Source organism: Nycticebus coucang, chromosome 2 (genome assembly GCF_027406575.1).
Source record: "Nycticebus coucang isolate mNycCou1 chromosome 2, mNycCou1.pri, whole genome shotgun sequence".
Taxonomy (NCBI): Eukaryota; Metazoa; Chordata; class Mammalia; order Primates; family Lorisidae; genus Nycticebus; species Nycticebus coucang.
The window spans coordinates 66,037,503-66,058,812 of record NC_069781.1 but is presented as its reverse complement, the minus strand read 5'-3'; the positions used below and the strand labels follow the sequence as shown (position 1 = coordinate 66,058,812).

The 21,310-nt window shown below is 35.0% G+C and overlaps 1 protein-coding gene across 1 annotated transcript; it reads left to right on the top strand.

Annotated features, from left to right (window-relative positions):
* The first annotated feature begins 1,424 nt into the window (after positions 1–1,424).
* TYRP1 (tyrosinase related protein 1) lies at positions 1,425–15,980 on the top strand. The gene is made up of 7 exons (XM_053556429.1): positions 1,425–1,806; positions 2,650–2,972; positions 5,510–5,714; positions 9,780–9,947; positions 12,575–12,754; positions 14,021–14,167; positions 14,919–15,980. The coding sequence occupies exons 1-7, from the start codon at positions 1,425–1,427 to the stop codon at positions 15,122–15,124; spliced, it is 1,611 nt and encodes a 536-aa protein (XP_053412404.1). The 3' UTR covers positions 15,125–15,980.
* The last annotated feature ends 5,330 nt before the right edge of the window (positions 15,981–21,310 follow it).

Genomic DNA, 21,310 nt, shown 5'->3' with positions numbered 1-21,310 from the left:
TATTTAAGTAGTTTTCTGGACAATTTTATAGGTGAGAGTCAAAAAGGACAGCTAACCCTTAGTATGAATTCTTTAACCTTTGTATTATAACTATGTATTACGAACTAAAACTAGCATTAGAAGATTGACTTCCTATGTGTGAATTTTCAGTTTCAGGAGAAAATCCCTCTTAAACTATATGGCTCTTTTACCCTTAGTGTTATCACTTTTAGACCAGCGGAAGATATAGGAAATAGGAAGTCGTTCAGTGGGTGTCCTCTGAACAATAGAAGGAGCAGTGACACGTTGATGCTTTGCCACAAAGAGGTTTCATCAGAGGTGATGGAAGGGAACATGTGCTCTGTGAAAGCCAGCAGCCCCCAGGACAGCCTTGTGATGTGGAGTAATCGCATCTGGTGTCTTTTCTATTACAATTATTTTCTCTAGAAAAGGTAAGAATGACAGCATTTGTTTCTAAGACAGAGCACAACCAAAATCTACCATCAGTTACGAGCTCTACATTCACCTTTTATTAAGAAAAAAAAAAAATCTCGTTTCATCCTCTAAACAGTATCAGAGGAATAAAGTAAAATATCTACAATGAAAACAAATCTCCCTGATTTCACTGACTTGTATTCCCAATCAGTGCTTCTGACCTTTTCTTAACACGTTAAGTATCACAAGGAGCCCAGTGAGAACAGAATCATGTGCTGACCACGTTCTCAAAGAGCAGAAAAACTCAATGAAGTGAAAAGAGATTAGTAAAAGGGAGAGAAGAGGGCCAGCCCCTCCCAGCTTGGGTGAGCAGATTTGGGATTAATTATCGGGCGGCAATCCTTGTGCAATTAACGTCTCTGACATCAGGGGACGTGCAAGTATAAAACACTCAGTTCTGAGGGAAGTTAAGCAGAAAAACCTCTCAGGAATTTAAGGTACTAGACAGAAGCCCTGTGGGGAGTGGGTGGGCTCCCACTACAACTCCATTAGCAGGGGGGACATTAAATCACAGAAACTAACTTGCTGGAAATCTAGTCTCAGTTCTTCTTTCAGCTCCGTGGTTAAATGTTATTAATAGTGGTGACCTGTTAATAAATGCTCTTGATAAATGATATCCAGGAAAACTGTGTACACACACACACATAAAATGAAGAAAACTAAATGGCTAGGACAGAAAATTTAATTATGTAGTTATTATATACATATATTTTTAAAGGTAAGTTATTTTTAATTATTTGTTTGAAGTGGCAATTTACAGGTATGGATTCCTTTTGAAGGTGAGTTGGGAAGGGCTCCTACCATTTATAAGATTATAAAAGAAACCTTGATCATTTGCATAATTCCATTTTATTTTCTCCTTTCAGCTGGATTTTAATCTATGTGCCTCAGTCTGATCTACACAAACGCTACAAACCAGATCTCTGTCCTGCAATTTTGTTTTGAGCAGAATGAAAGCTCATAAACTCCTGTATCTGGGATGTATCTTCCCCCTGCTGCTTTTTCAGCAGGTGTGGGCTCAATTCCCACGGGAGTGTGCCACCATCGAGGCTTTGAGAAGCGGTGTGTGTTGCCCAGACCTGTCCCCTGTGTCTGGGCCTGGGACGGACCAGTGCGGCTCAGCCTCTGGGAGAGGCAGATGCGAGGCTGTGACGGCAGACTCCCGGCCCCACAGTCCCCACTATCCCCACGATGGCAGAGATGATCGGGAGGGCTGGCCCATGAGGTTCTTCAATAGGACATGCCAATGCAATGGCAATTTCTCAGGACACAACTGTGGAACTTGCCGTCCGGGATGGAGAGGAGCTGCCTGCGACCAGAGGGTTCTCATAGGTAAGTGGGGACAGAAATGACTTTTACAGTCCTGATGAGACTCAAGGCTCTTAATGGAATTCTGAAACTTTTGGGCGGGAGGAATGTCTGGAAATTGTATACCACTTTTTCACAGGTGGGAAAACTGAGGCTTAGAAAGGTTAGGAAACTTTCCAAAGGTCAAGCTTTTCAGAGGAAGTGTCTGTCCTACAGCCTAAATAGCATTAAATAGCAAAGCATTAAATAGTAACAGCCAGCAATATTTGATTGCTTCCATACACCTGACATTGGACTAAACGTTTAACAAAGCATTTATTGGGTCGTTATTATAAGCTGGGCCCTGGTCCAACTGCTTTTTTGGTTTATACTCTTTGATCTTTACAGGTCTATTAAAGCAAGCATTATTTTTACCCACAATTTACAAATGAAAAACTGAGGCTTAATAAAATGTGCCCAAAGTCATAGAACAAATCTTTACCAACCTTGTTTTTGCAAGATTTATGGTGTTAAAAGGTAGAAAATTCCAAGAAAAAGGCCAATAGTGAACAAAAAATAATATGACAAGAATCACAGAATAATGAAATGAATAAGTAAGATTAAAGAAAGTGAATAGAAATTCTGGAGTTAATAGGAAAGAGAGAGACAGAGAGAGGGAAAGAAAGAGAAAGAAAGCAGACTGGAAGAAGGGAGTTAGTTGGTGGTGTTTTTAAAAGTATAAAATCATATAAAACATATTTGAGTATATAGGCGTACAACCACCCCAAGGGGCAAATCAGTCACGGTGTGTTACAAGATGAATATGCTTCTCTTCTACTCATCCCCACAAAGCAGATGTTTTCATGTTTAAATTTTGTATCCCTGAAGTCAGGAGAAATATTCTGGACTTAAGTAAAGAAGAAAAGGACCACTTTGTCCGGGCCCTGGATATGGCAAAGCGCACAACTCACCCTTTATTTGTCATTGCCACCAGGAGATCAGAAGAAATATTGGGGCCAGATGGCAACACGCCACAATTTGAGAACATTTCCATTTATAACTACTTTGTTTGGACACACTATTACTCAGTCAAAAAGACTTTCTTGGGGTCAGGGCAGGAAAGCTTTGGAGAAGTGGATTTCTCTCATGAAGGACCAGCTTTTCTCACGTGGCACAGGTACCACCTCCTGCGTTTGGAGACAGACATGCAGGTATGTAGGAAATCTTTGGATTTCTGGAGCCTTCACCGGTGAAGCTCCTTGTTTGTAAGTCATCTTGATTCACCATTTGTCCTAATGAAGAGAGCAAGAGATGTCAAAGGCACTTTGTGTTATTAATCTGCCTTTGACATTCAGTTATGTTTCTCCCTGTTTTGATGACTTGTTAATGAATCTTGATATTTTGAGAAGTGAAAAGAATATGATATTAATAAGGAGAAAGCCAGTTGAGTTATTTGTAGGTGCGAATTATGGGTATGAAAATAGTCTACAAGTTGATGATTTAAGAAACAATTTTCATAAATTTGGAAACAAAAGAATCTTATTCGACATGACTCCACTCTTTCCTTAACATAAGCAAATGCCTCCTCCGGTCTGGGTCACCCAGGTGGTGATATTTTCCACTTGATAGTATACGATTTAAATCATGAAAAACAAATCCTTTCCATTTACATTGCTATATTTTCATTGAATTACATTTTTTTTTCCATGCCCCGTACCACTCTCAGGCTTACAAAGGAAACCTTTTTAAAAATTTTACCTTATTATATGAGATGACGAATATGTTAATTGACACATCTCGACTAAAGTGATAGTAATCACTTTACCATGTTTTCCACCTTTAAATATATACAATTTGAAAAAGGGACCAAAATAGCACATCAGTCAGGCATTATTTTTAATGAAAATGCATTGGGTTTTCTTTTTCTTTTGGCATGAAGTGAATTTCAACTTAAGTACAGTCATTTTGTGCTTATGTTTTAAGCAAATATGCTCAGAACACATTAATGTATCTGACAACATAGGTATAATATTCTTGTTTCTTTTTACCAATTGTCCTTTTACTGGAGAAAAAATTATTGCTATTTTAAATCATTAGGTCTCAACTAGAAAATCCACAAATTAAACCCAGTTCTTCTGTGAAATAACAGCAAGGCTATCTCCCTCCAAGTTAAAATATTAAACTTAACGTAAAAGACTCTAAAGACAGAAAAGGTGTTTGAAGTCATTTATTGATTTTCATGATGCTTGAGCCAGCATTATTCCAAGAAAAATCTGGTTAGAAGAGAGAGAATTAATGCACTAAAATATAAAATAAAATATTATTTTGAAAGTAATCTATCTGTAGGCAGTTTGAGAGTGATTAAATGAATTCATGTGATGCTCTGAACATCATATTTTATAGCTGTGATTAAAGTAAGACATTTAGTAGATTATGAGTAGCTACATCTGTCATTTGTAATTGATGACAGATTTTCGTGCCTTTGGAGTCATTTCTCATGGGCACAACAAAATTAAAGGGCAGGTGCAAAGTATCTAAAAGCTTCAGTTTTGCCTGTGTAAACTTCAACCTCCATGACTTACATTTTTAAAACCCAACAGCATGAGGGATCCAGCAAATTACAATCTAAATGTAATGCATGGTTGAAATGCCACATGAATATGCTCCGGCTTCCAAATGTCAGTTACTAAACCACAAACCTACTCTTAATGATCCCTTGGAAGCTGTCACTAATTTTTGTGAGCCACAATGATGGCTTTCTAACAGAGGACTACAAACCCACAGAGACCAATGAATGGGGATGACTCGGAAAGCTTTGTCTCTCTAAAACACCCAAGGAAAGGAAATGCTTCCAAAGGAGAGATTTAAAGTGAAAAATGTATTGAGTGCTTGAGGTTTAAGATAAAACAATGGCAATCCCTACATTTAAATCCCATATTCTAAATATAACTCTGCAAAGGCCAAAAGAAATGCAAAATAGCAAGTCAATATATGTCATAAGGAGCCCAGTAAAATAAGCATGTGATTTCAAGTTCAGGATTTTTTAAAGTATGAGATCAGCTCTAAATAGAAACTAGGTCTCTGGTCTAAAGAACAATAGGCACAAAGATTAATTTTGCTTCTGTTTAGCATTTCTGTCTGTACAAGTTTTAGCCAAAAGCCTGAATCCTAACAGTTTACATTCTGAAGCAGAGGTCTCCACACGAGGCACCATCCTGGCCAGGCAGCAGGTGTGAAAAAGCTCATGTGGCCTGTGGCCAAACCAGACTCTAAATACCTAAAGTCATTCGAATTAAATTTAAAAACAGAACAAAAAAAAAATCACTGTTCCACAAAACATATTTCAATCTGGATCTGTCTCCAGGCTAAGAGTTAGCCATGCTTGAATTAAAGATAGGAAAATGGAAAAAGGTACACTGTCAAGGAAAGGCTGTTACTATTAATCATTTCTTTTGGTATCACCAATAGAAATATAATTACCTGCCTAAAAAAGAAGAGGAAGACCCTTTTTTGCTCCAAATCATTTGCAGATTTTCTTCATAACGAGTTGAGTTGCATTCTCTCTAACACTTACAAGACTCCTATTTAATCTATAAGCTTTGTTAAATTAAGCATATAAGACTTTAGGCTCACAGCTACACTGATCAGTACGTCACTTGCTGATAGAAATAGACGGCCCGAGAGAAAACAGAGAAAGGAAAAAGAATAGTGAACAGAAACAGAGGATATTAACGTTTCTGTGATCTAGGAAATGTTGCGGGAACCTTCTTTCTCCCTTCCTTACTGGAATTTTGCGACTGGGAAAAACGTTTGTGATATCTGCACGGATGACTTGATGGGAGCCAGAAGCAACTTCGATACCACTCTTATCAGCCCCAACTCTGTGTTCTCTCAATGGAGAGTGGTCTGTGAAGCTTTGGAAGATTATGATACCCTGGGAACACTTTGTAACAGTAAGTTCTGAATGACAGATAGGAGTCAGAATCTCTTTTTAGATAAGGAAATTAAATAAGCGGCTTGGAAGTCATTTTCAGGGAGTTCAGAGTAAAATCTACTTGTATTACATAGAATCAGTGTACAGATACTCACAAAGTGCTGAGCCCCTTCAAGGCAATCTATAAGGCGTTCCAGAGGAAACAGAAAGTGCCTCCATATTTTTACATTGCTTTTCTGGAGTGCTGTGGTCAGGGCATTGCTAACTTCCTTATTTCAGATATGTCTAGGTATCTAAACTAATCTCATTGGTTTTTGTAGCACTGCTTAGTAGTCATGTGCCTTGGGTGGGAATTTCCCAGAAAATATTTCCCAGGAAAATCTGAAAAATATGCAAAAAACAGCTGGAAATGCCCCAGAGGAAGAAAAGAAAGAAAAACTAATTCTTCATGCTTATTCAGTCAGACCGTTACAAAGGTCTATCTCCTTATAAGAAAGGATAATATTGTAGTGATGTCTGCTTCCAGCTTCTCCTAAGTGAATACAGCAAGAGCATGTATAACCCCCCTAACCAGTCGTCCTAACACCCTTACCCCAGTGATTGGAATGCCACCGCCGGTTACAGGTTAAGTTTCTGTTAAATGTGTGTCTGTCCCTCAGCTTCCTAGTCCCTTCCTCGGGTCTTATTATACTCTGCCCCTGTGCCAATAGGGACAAAGATGAATTTTTAGACTCTCTGGCCCCATTTTATTTTTCTTCTTTGAGTCCATTTTGAACTTTTGTTCTTCTGTATGAAAACTAGAGTTACATAACTTTATTTTATTCCTATGGTCATGCACATTTTTTCTGCACATATTTCTATGTTTAAAATATTACATCACCTATAAACTTATGAAAAGAGTATTCTAAATACATCAGAAAGAATTAGGTATGTTTTCATCATTAGATTATTCAGCTATATATATATATATAGGAATTAGAGAAAGGATAGTGTATATGAAATTTTCCTCTGTAGAAGTTTAAAAATTAGAGTAAATTTTCATTTGGCATGTTGAACAAGTGGTCCCACCTTGTGGCAGAGAAATGAAATTGATGATCAGAACAACTTAGATGCCGAAGCATTCGTTTCTTTCTGAGTAGGCTATTGTATTTTAGCCTGGGAGTTTTCCAGACATTTTTCATTCTTCCTAATGATTAGATACCAAAAATAAAACACAATTTAAATAAGTAAATAAAATTATGACAAAAGAGGAAAGAAGAAAGAGATTTTGTTTTTATTATAATTTTTCTTGACAGTTAATACAACAAATTTCCTAACTCAGACATATAGTTTCATGACAAATTAAAGATTATTTTAAGTTAAGCAAATTTCAAAATTACCCCTTCTGTCAATTCAAGATATAAATATCTAGCCTACCATTTTATTTGTTAGGCAAGAGAAAGAAAATAATGAAATATTTTATGGAACACTTACGAAGTGTCTAATATGGTGTCAAATGCTTTAATGCGGTATCCTATTTAATCCTTATAGCAATCTTTTTCCTCTCATTTGTTCTTTTTGGATGATCTTATCTATTTCTGTGGTTTCACTGATCCCTTTTTCCAGGCGATACACACATGTACATATAGAGATTGAATTTCCCTTCGGGATTCCTTATCTATTCCTGTGCTTGTTGCATAGCATCTCCTCAGTATTCCATCAATGCACCAGATTTGGTAGACTTAAAATGTTAAATTATTATACCTTACGTTTTCCCAGCAACTAAGATATCATCTTTGATTCATGATATAAAGAAAATTGTTCTTTCTTTACAATACTACTCAAATCTATTTTCTCCTTGAGATATTTGGAATTTTCCACTTATTTGGGGGTAGAAATTCCACAGGACTTAGATCTATGGTAGATGCAGTGGTAGAAGTTGTCCATGTGCAAAGAAATTTAAAAGTGTGACTAGGGGCTGGATGCCCCTAGCTCAATGGTTAGCACACTGGCCCCATGCATGGGGAGTGGCAGATTCGAAACCAGCCAGGGCCTGCTAAAACAAAAAGGAAACAAAACAAAAAATAGGCTGGGCACGGTGGCTCCTGCCTATACTCCTAGCACTTGGGAGGCTGAGGTGGGTGGATTGCCTGAGATCACAGATTTGCAACCAACCTGAGCCAGAGTGAGACCCAGTCTCTAAAAAATAGCCGGGCATTGTGATGGGCACCTGTAGTCCCAGCTACTTGGGGGGCTGAGACAGGAGGATCACTTGAGCCCAAGACTTTGAGGTTGCTGTGAGCTGTGACAGCACAGTACTTTACCAGGGTTGAACAAAGTGAGATTCTGTCTCAACAAAAAATAAATAAATAAATGTGTGACTAGGCTAAAAAAAATACTAGTTTAAATTCTTTACTGTCAGAATTCTCTATTCTGAAACTGTGAGCAAATTAGGATGCCATGTTTCAAAACTCAAGTAATTAATACTGATTTCTTGGGATTTATTGATAGTTCCCTGAGCCGTAATCCTGCAAGCATCAGCTCGAATTGATAATTTAATTTGTAGAACATTTTGGGTGATAATGTAAACCCCAAATGCAAATGCACTTTTCAGTCTCAACATAGGAATACACTTTATTTACATATTATATAAGTTCCACCATGCCAATTCATCAGGTATTAATTACTATGTAATTATAAAGAACAAAACACATTTTATGAATGAGATAAAGGTGGAATATTGTCTCTCCCAGTCTAGTGCATTGATCTGTCGTCTGTCTCTCTAGAAACACACATATTCTTGTCTGGAGACCACTGGGATAGACTGATGCAAAATGCTCCCCCCAATAAGTATCTTCTCCCACCGATGGAAGGCTTCAATTTCTCTCCACTTTCTAATGAATTAAATATAGCTTCTCATCTTGGTACTTGATGTGTTGACAATACACCCTCTGTCTAGCTTCCCATTTTTCCCTCAGTCCACTACCCTCCTCATTGAAACATACTCCAGGCAAGTTCTTTCCCAAAAAGGCCCTTGTTATAACTACTATGATCTTTTCCATATAATGACAGGCACCAGAACTCTTCAACACTGTGCCATGTCTGAGAGATACACAGACTTTTTATTATAGATGGGAGTTTTTGTTATAGAAAACAGAAAGCTTGTCATCTTGTTATTTTCTCTACCTAAAATATTTGTATTGTAAAATTTCTCCTCTTTCACCTATGAAAATTCTCCTCAATCCTTCAGACTTCTTTGTAGACGTCTCTACTTTGTGAAACCATTGTCTCTCCTTCCTTCCCTCTCCTACTCTCTCTCTATCTTTTTTTCTCCCTCCCAACCCCCACATCTTGAAGGAGGCATCTATCCAATTTTCTATCCCTAATATCACAGTGCTTTGCCTATTGGTTACTAACCTTCAAAATTTTAGTTTATTTCTTCTATTAATTGCTGGAAGAGTTGAAAAATATGTGTTGATTGAACTACCCTGTTTCCCCTAAAATAAGACATCCTCTGAAAATAAGACCTACTTACAGGAAAGATAAGGCATCCCCTGAAAATAAGACCTAGCTCATCTTTGGGAGCACACCTTAATATAAGACACTGTCTTATTTTCGGGGAAACAGGGTACATACTACTTTCGAAAGAGATTTAAGGTTGTTGTTTTCTTATTTTTCTAAAGGCTTAAACAGATGGCATTTGAGTACAAAATTTCATGTATGTATAAAATATAGATTTCAATGTGGAATTTAGGTTTATGAGATTATTTTGGCAAAATGCAGTCTTCTCTGGAATTTTCATTTTAATACATTTTCATGAAAGCAGCATATGTCGATTTAACAAATACCCGGGCTTGTATCTGTTAATGTGATCATTTTTTTTCTTCAGATGTTTTTATGTATCTTGTATCTACTCTACTCACAGAAGTGGGACATAGTAACTTATATTTTCTCATGTTGACGCAACTAGTGTGCATTTTTAAATGTTCTCCTCTACCATGCAGAACTTCTATCTTAGTGATTGTGCTATGCATAAAGTTTCAAAGAGTAATGGTGAGACCTCTAAACATTGAGTAAATGTTTGCGTACCCCATCTTTTCCTCAGGCACTGAGAGTGGGCCCATTAGGAGAAATCCAGCTGGAAATGTGGCTCGACCAATGGTGCAACGTCTTCCTGAACCACAGGATGTCACTCAGTGCTTGGAAGTTGGTTTATTTGACACCCCTCCTTTTTATTCCAATTCTACAAATAGTTTCCGAAACACCGTAGAAGGTAAGACAACAAAAATCAGTGCTTTAAATTGACCTAGTTATCAGAGTAAACTGAAATATTCAAAAAATGGTGTCTTTGAAAAGCCTTTGCATAGCATATTGTGTCTCTGAACGTATGTGAATGAGATGGCCTACTGTTACTCTAGTAGATCATTTCAGAAAAGAGCTTCCTTAAAATGAAGTGTCAGACCATAAAACTCTTTTGAATTATTATAGGAGAAACCATCAGAAATTATTTTTTGGGTGGAGCCTGTGGCTCAGTGAGTAGGGCGCTGGCCCCATATACTGAGGGTGGCGGGTTCAAACCCAGCCCCAGCTGAACTGCAACCAAAAAATAGCCGGGCGTTGTGGCGGACGCCTGTAGTGCCAGCTGCTCAGGAGGCTGAGGCAGGAGAATTGTGAAAGCCCAAGAGCTGGAGGTTGCTGTGAGTCCTGTGACATCATGGCACTCTACCGAGGGTGGTAAAGTGAGACTCTGCCTCTACAAAAAAAAAAAAAAAAGAAAGAAAGAAAGAAAGAAAAGAAATTATTTTCCACTCCCTAACACCTAAAAACAATGTAAACTCATATTCCTGGGAACTACCTGGCCAATGTGTGTAAATATATCAAGGTCTAGCTTGGGCAAATAATATTCAAAATTTTGAATGCCTGTTAAAATTGTGGATTCTTTAAAAAATAAGAGTAACAAAAAAAGAATTTCAAACAATTAGTTGTCACTTGGTAAAACGTGGTTTGGGCAATTGTTTTATTTAGGTCTATATCAATGTGTAACTTTTTAAAACGTCTATAAAAATTCAAACTAACATTTATTTACATTAAATTTAGTCTTTCTTGTTTCTTTTAAAACTTTTTTTTGAGACAGAGTCTCACTATGTCACTATGTCACCCTCTGTAGAATACCATGGCATCACAGCTCACACCAACCTCAAACTCTTGGGCTTAAGCAACTCTCTTGACTCAGCCTTCCAAGTAGCTTTGGACTACAGGCACCCGCCACAACGCCCGGCTATTTTTTTGTTGCAGTTGCCATTATTGTTTAGCTGGCCCAGGCTAGGTTTGAACCCTTCGGCTTCAGTATACAAAGCTGGCACACTACCCATGGAACTACTGCCACTCTCTTAAAATTGTTTTAAAGCAGAGAACACTGAGATCTGAAGAGGCAAAATGACTTTCCCACGATATTTAGATTGGTAGTAACAGAGCACAGATTCAAATCCAAATTGTGTAAATCTATAGCTTTATACAAAAAATTTTAACATTTCCAAATCAGCTTAACAGATATTTAAAGTTTTAAAGGAGTCTAACAACATTTAACTTTATTATAAAATTTTTTATCAAATTTTACCTTAAATATAGTATAGAACAAGTTGGTTGCATCCTTCTGCCCCCATAATGGGAATATAGATCTTCTTGCTCTATGATCTGAGACACCTGATATATAAATGTGGTAATTATTTTTAATTCTTTCCCCTTTTATGCTCAAAATTAATGCCATGTTTATTTATTTTTATTCTTATTTCAATTTTAATAACTATGTGGATACACTGATTTGGAGATCATTTAATAAATAATCACTGTATTTTATCTAAACTGGTATCTATAAACTAAGGCTATGAGCAGTAATTTGTTTAAAAATATGCAGGTTGTATCTTCTTAGTGCCCAATCAGAGCACAAATTATACTAATTTCCTGACAGAAGGTATAAAAAGACAAGTGCTTTGCCACAGGCCATATACACTATGGGAATATTTTAAATGGTTTTTGAATCAAGTAAAAATGTGATTAATGCATGAAAAAGTAATTCGTGAATAAATAATTGTCTGTACCTATACAATTAATCTTAGGTAAAGAGTGAACAGGTTAATATATTTTAAATTAAAATGTTATTTCTAATATACACCTTTTCCTGATCTCCCACTTCAAACCAATCCGACAACACACATCATAGGTAATCCATTGTGATTAGTGACCTGCCCTGCGTCTGTTCTCCTCTCCTCCCTTACATGTGGACTATATATGAAACATACATGTTGAATAGAGATATTTATCAAAAGGTTTATAAATGTTTTGACAGTTGGCTTTCCAAATGTTTAAAACTAGTATCAAGATGGTAAGAAAGAACCGAGAAATTATAACTTCCCCACAAAAATAAAGTGATTTTCCAAAAATAAACATGCTGACTGTCATTCAAAGTGAGTTGGATAGCAGGCCGAAGTAACATCTGGTAATTTAAGTTCCAAGACAATCAGAGTGGTGTTCTCCCAATTGTGTCAGCAGTTTTTAGTAGAAACTGGAGATTTTCACTATCTTTATTTCTATGTAGAATAATGTCTGCCTTGTCCAGATAGAGTGTTCTATATAGTTTGACTGATATCCTTTGCAGGTCATTATTTTTAACCTAGAGGATACATTTAGAATGTCACACTAGTGTGAAACTAACCTAACTCTGGATATAGCAAACTAATGTCATCAGCCAGAGGTACAGAGAAGCAATGCTATCATGTTAAGGCAAAAATTGGCCTGACATGCTTTGGAAAGATTGCTTCCCAAAATAATCACTGCTGTTGACTTGGAAAGTAAGATATTTGGATTGGTTTCTACTATTGTCATCCTTGCTTTTGTATCTAGGTTACAGTGACCCCACAGGGAAGTATGACCCTGCTGTTCGAAGTCTTCACAATTTGGCTCATCTCTTCCTGAATGGAACAGGGGGACAAACACATTTATCTCCCAATGATCCCATTTTTGTGCTCCTGCATACTTTCACTGATGCAGTGTTTGATGAATGGCTGAGAAGATACAATGCTGGTGAGCCTTTCAAATACCTTTTGTAGGCTTAGCCAAACACACTTTTCCATGGCAAAGTTTCTAGTTTAAGCTAAGCACTTGGCACACATAAAATATGGTTTAAAATCAGGATGAAATGGTTATACTATTGAGCCATTTCCAAATATTTAAACCCTCTTTGGAAAGGTAGGCAGGATTCTTACGGTTTTGGAGGCTGAATATTCTAGGATGGAGGGCCTTCTTGCTGGTGTGGACACTGCATAGTCTAAAGGTGGCACAGGACATCACACGCCAGGCTGAGCATCCAAGCTCAGGGCTCCTCTATTTCTTTTCTTGTAAAACCCCCAGTTCCTCTCCTGTGATAACCCATCAGTCCATTAACCCATAAGGGAAAAGTCATCATACTCAATCACCTTTTAAAGACTCTACCTCTTAATTTTGCCATATTGGGAATTAAATTTCTACATGAACTTTAGAGAGGACAAATATTCAACTCTAGTCTTATCACATATTCCAATTCTTCCCAATATATCCCCATTAGTACCCCCCCATCCCACATCCATTTCTGGTTTTGTGATATTCTATTTGGTATTTAATTGTACCAACATAAATGTAGGACAAAGAAACCAATAAAATGCCACAAATAACCTATCACTCCTTTTATCCCTGATGACCGTAATTCACTAATATAAATGCCCATTGTTGACACTTAAATAGAAAGAGGAGAGATGGCAGGAAGTGAATAGGATTATAGCATCCTAATTTAAAACTTAAAGTACTTCCCATTAACAGAACAAAAGTTTGGGAATAAAGCTAATAATTATTTTTCTTAAAGTAAGCAGAATAAAGAAATAATATTAAATAGAAATATTTATAGTCAAGGACAACCTTCAGTAGATATAACATATCTCAAATTTCAATTACAATTGATTCTATAACAAATGTCAGATCCACCTTTTTCTCTGGCTGTGAAAAAGTTTAGTAAATTTTATGCAAATGAGTTTCTGTAACTTAAAAAAAAGTTGATGATCCTCATAGATGATAAAATACTCCCCTTCTTTTAGACTTTCCTTTTCTATGAAGTGTTATGTTTTTGCTGTGTTCAAAGCATTTGAACTCTATTTTATGTAATTCCCTATGCCGCTGTAATTAACTTTCTTTATATCTTTTTTCAGTGTAAACGTTTTTTGTGCTCTCCTTGAATATTGGACACCTCAGAACACAATAATGACATTAATATTAACTTTATTATGTCCACTAACTAGTTGAAACTTTGTAATGATTTAGATATATCCACATTTCCTTTGGAAAATGCCCCTATTGGACATAACAGACAATACAACATGGTGCCCTTCTGGCCTCCAGTTACCAACACAGAAATGTTTGTTGCTGCTCCAGACAACCTGGGATATACTTATGAAGTTCAATGGCCAAGTAAGTATTTAAAGTGTAATTTTATTGTGATGATTTCCAAAAGTAAATTTGTCCCTCTTAAAAATAATCAGTATTCTGAGTCTACGTTTTCCATTTGGATTTAGATTTTTTCATTCAGAATTTTATTTTGAGATAAAGAAAGGGAAATTAACATTTGTTAAAAGCCCACTCTAACCTGGCATTGAGCTGATTATATAGCACTGTCATTTAATCTTCAAACACTCTGACATGAGTACTATAATCCTCCTTTTACAACAAAGGAAGCTGAGGCCTAATGAGAGTAATTGTTAAAGATCACATTTCTAGTAAGGAGAGAGAATGAGTTTTGAGCTTAGGCCCATGGAGTAGCCCAAAACTTATAGCCTCCACTCACCTATCCTAAAGGAAGAGCGAGTCAGATCTTCTGGGCTACTTTTCCTGAGATTTTTAAATTCAAAATTTCTTTTAATTTTAAATCTGTCTTAACCAAGGTAGTAGTATATAGAGGAAGTACACAGAATTTGAATTCTGAAAAACCTGAACTCCAACACCAGTCCTACTGATTACTAACCAAGTAACCTTGGGCAAGTGACTCAAACTCTTTGAACCATGTCTTTGATAGGACAAGTGACATGTTAGGCATTGTGACCAATATAAATTAAACATCTACATTTCTGTTAAAGTGCCTGGGATAGTGCCTAAATTTGGAGAGATCCAATTTTTGGTGATAATTATTTGAATGTTTATATTTTTACTCTTCTTTTTTAAATAGGTCGAGAATTTAGCGTATCTGAGATTGTTACCATAGCAGTGGTTGCTGCATTAGTACTGGTTGCAGCTGTTTTCTTGGGTGCTTCTTGTCTGATTCGTGCCAGAAGCAACATGGATGAAGCCAATCAGCCTCTCCTCACTGATCAGTATCAACACTATGATGAAGAGTATGAAAAGTTCCAGAATCCTAATCAGTCTATGGTCTGATGACAACTGACCAAATTGCTTAGATATTAGTGTCACAAAACTATCTGGTTAAAAAACAATAGATTGAGTTACTAATTCCATTTTCTTCCACTTTCTTCCTTTCTTTTATATATACGCATATGTTGAAATTGAAGTTTCATGCATTCTTTTTCAGAGCTGGGAAATGTCATTCAGAACCTTCTCAATACATTCTAATTTTCAGCTCTATTTAAAATTGTGGATTGCACTAATTCCATGATATTTAAGGAGGTAGTGTAAATATCTTTGGCATGTTTTAAAAGTTGACTATATGATGATATAAATAAGCTGCGATGCTTTGCTTATGCATGAAGGAAAATAATGTTTGATAGTAAATCTCTGTTTAAAATACATGAGTGGGCATTTCTATAATGTTAAAATGTAAATAATTTAAATTCATTAATATTGGTCAGAACATGTAAAGGAAGCCACATTTATTAGCTAAAATAAATTGTAAGGTGTTATAAATAAATGAGATCTTCCATAACTTAAATAACTTTAAATAATAACTTTAAATTGATATTCCCATTTAAAGACTAGTCAAATATACCAGTCACATACATTAATGGGTCTTAAGTTCAAGACCATGTAAAATCACAATCTCTGTCACACTTTAAAGAGGTAAAATCTTTATGTTTTAAAGAGATAGTTGATATTGCCTGTTTGCCACTGTGCTCCCCTCCCTCCCGGTTCACTGAAAAACGACCCTTACATACACTTCAACTCTTCGTTTCTCTTCTGGTATCTTAGAAATCCACAAAGATGGCATAAAGGTAGACAATATGCTTCATAGTGCTCTAGAAATAGTATCCTACTCGATGTGTTTAATTTAAATAACATTTTCTTATCCTTACTGCCTTTCCATATTTTCAAAATAAAATATTAAAATACTGATTCATTGGTTCCTTTTTGTATCTAGTTGCTTAAAAATGCTATTTTCCCCATCTTCTAATATTAAATATTTTTCTCTTACTGATTTTTTGCTACAAAACAACATTGCCAAGAAGGACTATACAAACTGATCAGGAGTGAACAAATGTTTTAATTAAAATTGGTGGCCAGATGCAATCACTCACATTTGTAATTCCAGCACTTTGGGAAGCCAAGATGGGAGGATCCCATGAAGCCAGGTGTTTAAAACCAGTCTGGACAACATAGAACAACCTGATCTCTGAAAAAAAATTTTTTTTAAATTTATATAGGTGTGGTGGCATGTGTTTGTAGTCCCAGTTACTTGGGAGACTGAGGCAGGAGAATGCTTGAGCCCAAGAGTTTGAGGCTGCAGGAGCTACCATCATGCCACTGCCCTCCAGTCTGGGTAACAGAGTGACACCTTGTCTCTGAAGAAAATAATAATAAAAATGAAATTGTTAAAAAGAAACAAGAACAATAGTAATCATACATTATAGAAAATGGCTAATCTGATATTCCCAACTCAATAAACAGAAACAAGACTAAAGTTATATACCCATGATTGGTTACTGAGATTCCCTATATTAATCAAATCTAAAGAGAAAATAGATGAAATATATTAAAGAATATGACCACAACAATAGGACATTTTAAACTATCTTTACTCAATTGATTCTCTTGGAATGCATGTGGTTTATTAAAATACTGTATAGTAATAGCTTTTTAAGGAAATCATTGTAAATTAGTCCTTTAATATAGAATATCAGTGAAACCAAATAACCCACGTTATGTTTTTGTAAATTCACTAATCATTTTGGAAACATTTATTAAGCACATACTAGATGTCAAAGATAGTTCAAGCACTGTAGATTTGAAGAAAAGAAACAGAATTGTACAACCGAGAAGGTCATATTTGACTTGTGCTTCAAGGAATGCCAGTGGAGTTACCAAATACAAAAGTAGAGAAGGGCATTCTATTCAAAAGTGACAGACTGAACAAAGGTATAGAGGTTTGAAATACTGTGGAACGTTAGAAAATACAAAGTACGACTTTGGGACTAGAGTATAATTTACATAAAGAGAAATAGATGAATTAGCAATAAAGCCAAAGAATCCTATATGCAATCCTAAAAAATGTGGAATTCATCTATAGGAAAGAGGAGACATTCATAAGTAAGCTCTGTTTTATAGATAAAACAAGTAGTAGCAATATTTATAAATAATGTTGATGAGGAATGATTTGAAATGGTTGGAGTAGAGGCTCAGAGACTAGTTAACATGGAATACATTGTGGGAGAAAGAAGGGCCAGTCCTAAAACATAAGTATTTATTCTAAATAATTTTAACTACAAGAAAAAGCTATACACATCATGTTATAAATAAAGCTTATAACAAATATAATTACAAATTACAAAAATAGTCAATTAAAAAAGAAAAACATCAGGAAAGAATGAATTAAAACAAGAGCAAAACAGATGGAAAACTGTTAACAAAGTGGCAGTAGTTATGTCCTCACCTATCAATAATTATTTTAAAATAAATGGATTAAACTTCGAAATGAAACACTTAGAGTGCCTAAATGAATTACAATAACAAGATCCAGTGACTTGCTGTCTACAGGAGATTCACTTTAAAGGATCACATATGTTTAAACTGAACTGATAGAAACAGATATTCAAAAAATAGTAACTGAAATTAAGTACTTAGATCAGACAAAATAGCCTTAAAAAGTAAAAACAACAATAAAAAACTCCCCTTAGAAATGAAGAAGATAATTATGTAATGATAAATGTTCGATTAATAAGAAGATAGAACAATTATAAATATTAATGTATACACCTAATATCAGAGAACCTAAATACTAAAGTAAATTTTGGCAGATCTAAAGGCATAAACTGGTAGCAATAAAATAATAGTAGGACACTTCAATAATGAATAGAAGACATCCAGGCAGAAGATCCATAAGGAGACAGACTCCTCAAACAACGCTGTATACCAACTGGACTTCAGGGACATATACACAACCTTCCCCCGAACAACAGCAGAACATTTGCCTGTTTCACCAACGTGTTCTTAGCAAGCACACATGAAACATTCTCAAAGATAGGTCACAAAACAACTCTTAAATTTAGAAAGATAAAAATCATTCCATGTATCTTTTCAAACCACAATGGAATAAAATTAGTAATGAATAGTAGAAAAAAAAAAAAAAGGAAAATTCACAAAGGTGGATAATAAACAATACACTCTTGATCGACCATTGGATCAGTGAGGAAATCAAAGAGAATTTTAAAAATATTTTGAAGTAAATGAAACAAAAAAAACAATATACTAAATAAAATTGATAAGACACATGGAAAGTAGAAGGGAAGTTTAGAGCAATAAATGCCCACATTAAAAAAAGAAGATCTCAAATAAACAAGCTAACTTTATAACGCAAGAGATTAAAGGAAGAAAAATAGCTAAAGCTAAAGTTTGCTGAAGGAAGGAAATAACAAAAATTAAAGCCTAAATAGAGAACTTAACAATTAAAAAATCAAAAAAAATGAGGGTTTTTAAAAAATAAATGAAATTGACAAATCCTTATGTAAACTAAGAAGTGAAGAGAAAAATGACTTAAAATCAGAAATGAAAGAGGAGGCATTAAAATGTATTCTTCAAAAACGAAAGGATAAGAAAGGACTTTTATGAACAATTCCATAAAAAAATTAGATAAACTATAAGAAAAGAATAAATTTCTAGATACATGCAGCCTTCCCAAGACTGAATTAAGAAGAAATAGAAAGTCTGAATAGACCAATAACAAATAAAGAGATTAAATAGGTAATCAAAAAACTCCACCCACACACACAAAATGGCCTGAATGAGCTGATTTGAAAGGTAAATTCTACCCACTCAGAGGAGAATGCCAATCTTTAAATTCTTCCAAAAAAACAGGGAAAAAAAAGGATATTTCCAAATTTTTCTAATGATTCTAGCAGCATCTTGATGCCAAAACCAAAGAAAGACCGTACAAGCAGCAAAAATTACAGGCCAACATTCCTGATGAAAACAGATGCAAAGTCCTTAATAAAATGCTATCAAATTTAAATTGATAGTACTTCAAAAAGATTGTATACCATAAGCCAGTAGTATTTATTAAGGTTGTTTTAATATATGTACATAAATTAAAAATGTGATATACCACATTCACAGAATGAAAGACAAATGAACATGATCATTTTAATAGGTGCAGAAAAAATTGATAAAACACAACATCCCCTTCATGGTAAAACTCTCAACAAGTTAGATATGGAAGGAACCAACCTCAATATGCGCACACACACACACACACACGTACACGTGCACGCATGAAAAACACATAGCTAATATAATAATCAGTGGGGGACGATCTTATTTGTAGAAGGCCCTAAACACTCCAAAGAAAATGAAACTTAGAATTAATAAACCAATTTAGTAAATTTGCAGGATATAAAAAAAAAGGCATAGTGATGTGATCTATACACTAACAATGAACTGTCCAAAAATAAAATCAAAGAAACAATCTCATTTACAATAGCATCAGAAAGAATAAATTACTTGGAAACAAGGAGGTAAAATATCCATACATTGAAAACTATGAAACACTGATAAGAGAAATTTAAGAAGACGCAAATAAATGGAAAGACTTTTCACATAAATGGAGCACAAGAATTAACATTGTTAAAACCTTCGTAATACACAAAACAATCTACAGTTTCAATTCAATTCCTATCAAAACCCTGATGATATTTTTTCAAAGTAATTAAAAACACCCTAATATTCAAATGGAGTCACAAAAGATTTCCAGAACAATACTGAGGAAAAAAAAATGAACAAAATGGAGGCACCACACTTTCTGATTTCACTATGTATTATAAAGTCATACTAATCAAAACCACGTAACTAGGTAGAGAGCTCAGAAATAAATCCATGAATATCCAGTCAACTAATCCTCAACAAGAGTTCCAAGGGCACACCACAGAGAAGGAATAGTCTTTAAAAAAGGTTTTTAGGAAAACTAGAATATGCATATGCAAAAAAGTGGAATTGTATTTATGTTACATCAAGCACAAAAAACAATCCAAAATGGAGTAAAGACTTCAACGTAAGATCTGAAACTATAAAAGTCCTAATAGAAATCATATTAAAAAAGATTCTTGACATTGTTTGAGTCAACAATTTCTTGGATATGATAACAAAAACACAGGAAACAAAGCAAAAATAGACAAGAGGTACCACATATAAGACGCTAAACAGCTGCACAGTACAGGAAACAATGAAAATGCATCCTACCGATTGGGAGATGGCATTTTTGTAAACCACATATCTGTAGAGGATTAAGGGACAAAATATACAAAGAACTCATGCACTTTAATAACAAACAAAAATATAACTCAATTAAAATGAACAAAGAAAATGAACAGAAAGTTCTCTAAAGAAGGCATATAAATATCCAGCAGTTTATAAAAAACATTCTCAAGATTATTAACCACAGGAAATGCAGCCTAAAACCACAATGAGATAACATCACACCCCTGTTATAACAGCTAATATAAAAAATTCAAAAGATAATTGTTGGCAAGGAGGTGAAGAAAAGAGAAGCTTTGTACCCTGTTGGTGAGAATGTATATTGATACAGCCACTATGGAAAAGAATAAAGAGATTCTCAAAAAATTAAAAATAGAATTACCATATAATCAAGCAATCTCAGTTATAAGTATCCAAAGAAAAATACAAACAATATTTATGTTGTTTATTATAATCCTCATGTTTTTTGCAATATTATTTATAATAACCAAGATATAGCAATAACCTAAGTTTATGTCAACAGATGAGGAGATAAAGAAATTGAGATGTGTATATACATATACTATGTATAATAGAATATTATTTGCCCTTACAAATGAAGAAAATTATGCCATTTGCAACAACATAGATGTCCTCTGGAGGAGGACATTATGCTAAGCAAAATAAGCCAGACACAGAAAGAAATATATTGCTTGATCTCACTTATGTGTATTGAATCTAAAAAAGTTGAGCTCATAGAAGCACAGTGTAGAATAGTGGTTATCACAGGAAGCGGGTGGAGGAAACAGTAAGGTGGTGGTTGGTCAGAGGGCACTAAGCTTCCGTTATTTAGGATGAGTAAGCTCCAGAAATGAAATGTACAGCACAAAGATTGTATTGTTATATAATATATAGTATATAATATATTACATTATTAACTATAATATA